The 2,851-nt window shown below is 54.3% G+C and overlaps 1 protein-coding gene across 1 annotated transcript in view; it reads right to left on the reverse strand.

The window, feature by feature from the left end:
- The window catches only part of CHTF18 (CTF18, chromosome transmission fidelity factor 18 homolog (S. cerevisiae)), a gene marked incomplete at both ends in the record, with an annotated part of 9,328 nt that extends 6,578 nt beyond the window's left edge, over positions 1–2,750 (reverse strand). The window contains 6 exon segments of the mRNA XM_009708559.1: positions 694–906; positions 1,618–1,759; positions 1,969–2,021; positions 2,149–2,238; positions 2,362–2,554; positions 2,624–2,750. Coding sequence (XP_009706861.1) covers positions 694–906; positions 1,618–1,759; positions 1,969–2,021; positions 2,149–2,238; positions 2,362–2,554; positions 2,624–2,750 — 818 coding nt within the window.
- Between the last annotated feature and the right edge of the window lie 101 nt (positions 2,751–2,851).

Here is a 2,851-nt window from a genome sequence, read left to right on the forward strand (position 1 = left end):
CCGGCCGGAGGGTGCCACGCAAGGGGCCGAGGCTCTGCAGCCTGCAAACTGGTCTTGGGAGCTGCTGCACTGGTTTACAGACACATGGGGAGAAGGGAAAGTCACTGGAGGGAGAATATAACAGAAACTCTCAGAGGTGACAGAGTCATCCTGGCAGCACCTCTCATGCATATGTTTAAGTTTGCAGGGCAATAAGTAGAAACAGCTCAACAAAATCCCTTCCAGTATTACACTCCTGAGAAGCAATGTCATTATTATCTGGTTTTGCTTCCCATTTTTCATATCCTCTCACTGGACAGGCTGAAGCTGGTAAGCTGCCCTAGGTATGTTATCTCTGCTCCCTTTAGCATTTGAGCATCATTGCTCTTTTCTGGATGTAGAAAGTCTAGCTCAAAGGCCTGTCATATATGCCCCTAACAAATAAAGTCAAGACCAACCTCTGCTAAAAAGGGGACGTCTTTCCTCAACTGGCCCATTTAATTTGGCTGGAGGAAGTCTGTTCCCCTCCCCTTGTTATCACGTTACTCAAGCTGAAACTGAAGAACAAATGAGAAAACCCCATATTCACTAAGAAGAAATGAGGAAACCAATTTCTCCTAGATCTGTACTGGAAGAGGAGAGAGGAGAGAAAGGGTGGCAGGATGAGGGGGATAGGAGGGGAGATCCACCGCAGTGGCGTCCTGTCCTGCCCACCTTGTATTTGGGTCTCTTGTGCTGGTCCAGCTCAGCCTCCAGAATCTCCTCTGTGAGCTGGACCTTCGTTTTCCACTTATTCTGCTGCTCCTTGGGCTGGCTGAATGGAGGATGAGCTTCAGTGCTGAGCTTGCCCTTGTTCACAGCCTTCTCCTTCCCAAACACCACCGTGTCCCAGAGCTTGAGCCACTTCAGAAGGCAGCGGTTTGTGTACTGTGTGTCGGGTAAGAAAGCAACCAAACCCCATCAAACCTCGGGAGGATCTGGCCGAGGACAGAAGAAAGCCTCTCCGTCATGACTTAAAAACCAGGGTGGCCCGCAGAGGAAGGAGCCGAGCCCGGGGAGGCAACGCAGAGCATGTTTGCCCAGACAGAGCTCGAGCATGTTGCACGACACCCCCGGCCACGGGAGAGCTGCTCAGGTTTCCACTTGGGATTTCTCTGGGACAGCACGGGATCGCAGCTTCCCTTCCCGGCTCAGCCACTAGCCCACAGGGCAACCAAGGACAAGCCACATCGGCCCCATCCCTGCTGTCCCTCGTCTGTCTCAGCTCAAGCCAGAGCTTCTCCGCCTCTTCCATAATTTCCAAATCCCTACAAAACTTTTAATATTCCAAAACAATCAAAATAGTCAACAATTCCTGGCTAAAGTACACCCCATCTTTTTTGCCTTCTTCTGGTCATCTTTCATAGTCTCTTTTGCCAGAAGCTCCACAGCCTACAGCTGAAAAACGCCCGCCCGAGGTTTCGGCAGCAGGACCGCCTCCGGGCAGGGCTAGGACAGACAGAGCCCCCCAGCCAGTGCTTCCACAAGCCCCACGATCAACGGCAGCCCCATAAAACCTTGATCCCACAGCATTAAGAAAGAATTATAGAAGTGGTAAACGCACCCAACCCCAAGCCCTCACTTATCCTAGCACCTCACATCATCACTGAGCAGCTCCATGTAGCGCCGGGGAGTGAACTTGTCAACCCAGAGGCAATGCAGCGTGGACTCCTCCTCGTCTGCCGGTTGTGCTTCCTCGCCGGGCTCCGGGCTCTCGGCACTGGTCTCACTCTCGAGGCAACTGCAAGAAAGAATTAATTTGTCCTAAACCACTCAGGGAGTCAGGGCAGGGCTGGGAATTACACCCCGACTTCCCAAGCTGAGGATGCTGAGGGCAAAGAGGTTCCTCTGCTCGCAGGTTCCCAAAACCTGGACCCCACCAGAACATCTTGGGAGCCACATCCAACAGCGCAGCAGGGATAGGAGTGGAATTTCATCCCAGCATCTCACCTGTTTATTATCTCTGTCAGCTGCTGCGACGTCTCCAGAACATGCCTTCGACGCTTGAGCACAAAGAGGGCGAGAAGGGGGTCAGATAACCCATGGCCGGGGGGAGCAGGGATTCGGGAGCCAATGTGGCTATCCAGGGGTGGCAGGGGAGGACGGGAATGTCAGTATAAGATCTGATACCTCTTCATTCACTTGTTCCTTCAGGTAGGAGAAAGGCACCCCCAGCAAGTGGAGCGGCCGGCGTGCATTCCAGCCCAGGGAATCAGGGAGCTGCAAGGACCAGAAGACACATCCCGACCTTCATACCGATGTCCAGCACAAACATTTCATGCTCCATCAAAACATGGATGGAGGTCACAGAGAAGCAAGCCCAGCCTTCAGATCCCTCCTTACCTCCACTCCTACCCTGGAAGGATCATCCCTCATGACCAGGAAGACCCTGGTGCCCTCGGTGGATGTCACGTTGATGTAGTCCTCCAGGATGGGTGGCCGCTTGAGGACCCGCTTCTTCTCGGAGGGTGGTGCGGTCTGCAGCGGGGCCATGCGACTCATTTCCACGCGGTCTGAGCTGGAGAACACCAAGTTCCTTTAGTAGGGGCAAGGGAAAGGGCCCTTCCCCTCACCTCTGCTAAAAGTGGGGTTCAAGGCGGCCAACCTGGCAGCCTGGGGAGCAGGAGGCGCCTCTGGGCCAGCATCCCGGAGGACATCAGGAGCCAATTCATCATCGACGCCAAAATTGAGCTTCTTAACAGCCTCCAGACGTTGTCGCTTCGGCTTTGGGGCTGAGAGAGACACCAGGGCGGGAGGAAGAGGAAGAGGAGAAGCATCGTTGACTGAAGGGTGGGATTCAGCTGCTCGGGGAGGGGGGGAGAGGCGTCAGCAG

Source organism: Cariama cristata, unplaced genomic scaffold (assembly GCF_000690535.1).
Source record: "Cariama cristata isolate BGI_N322 unplaced genomic scaffold, ASM69053v1 scaffold34469, whole genome shotgun sequence".
Taxonomy (NCBI): domain Eukaryota; kingdom Metazoa; phylum Chordata; class Aves; order Cariamiformes; family Cariamidae; genus Cariama; species Cariama cristata.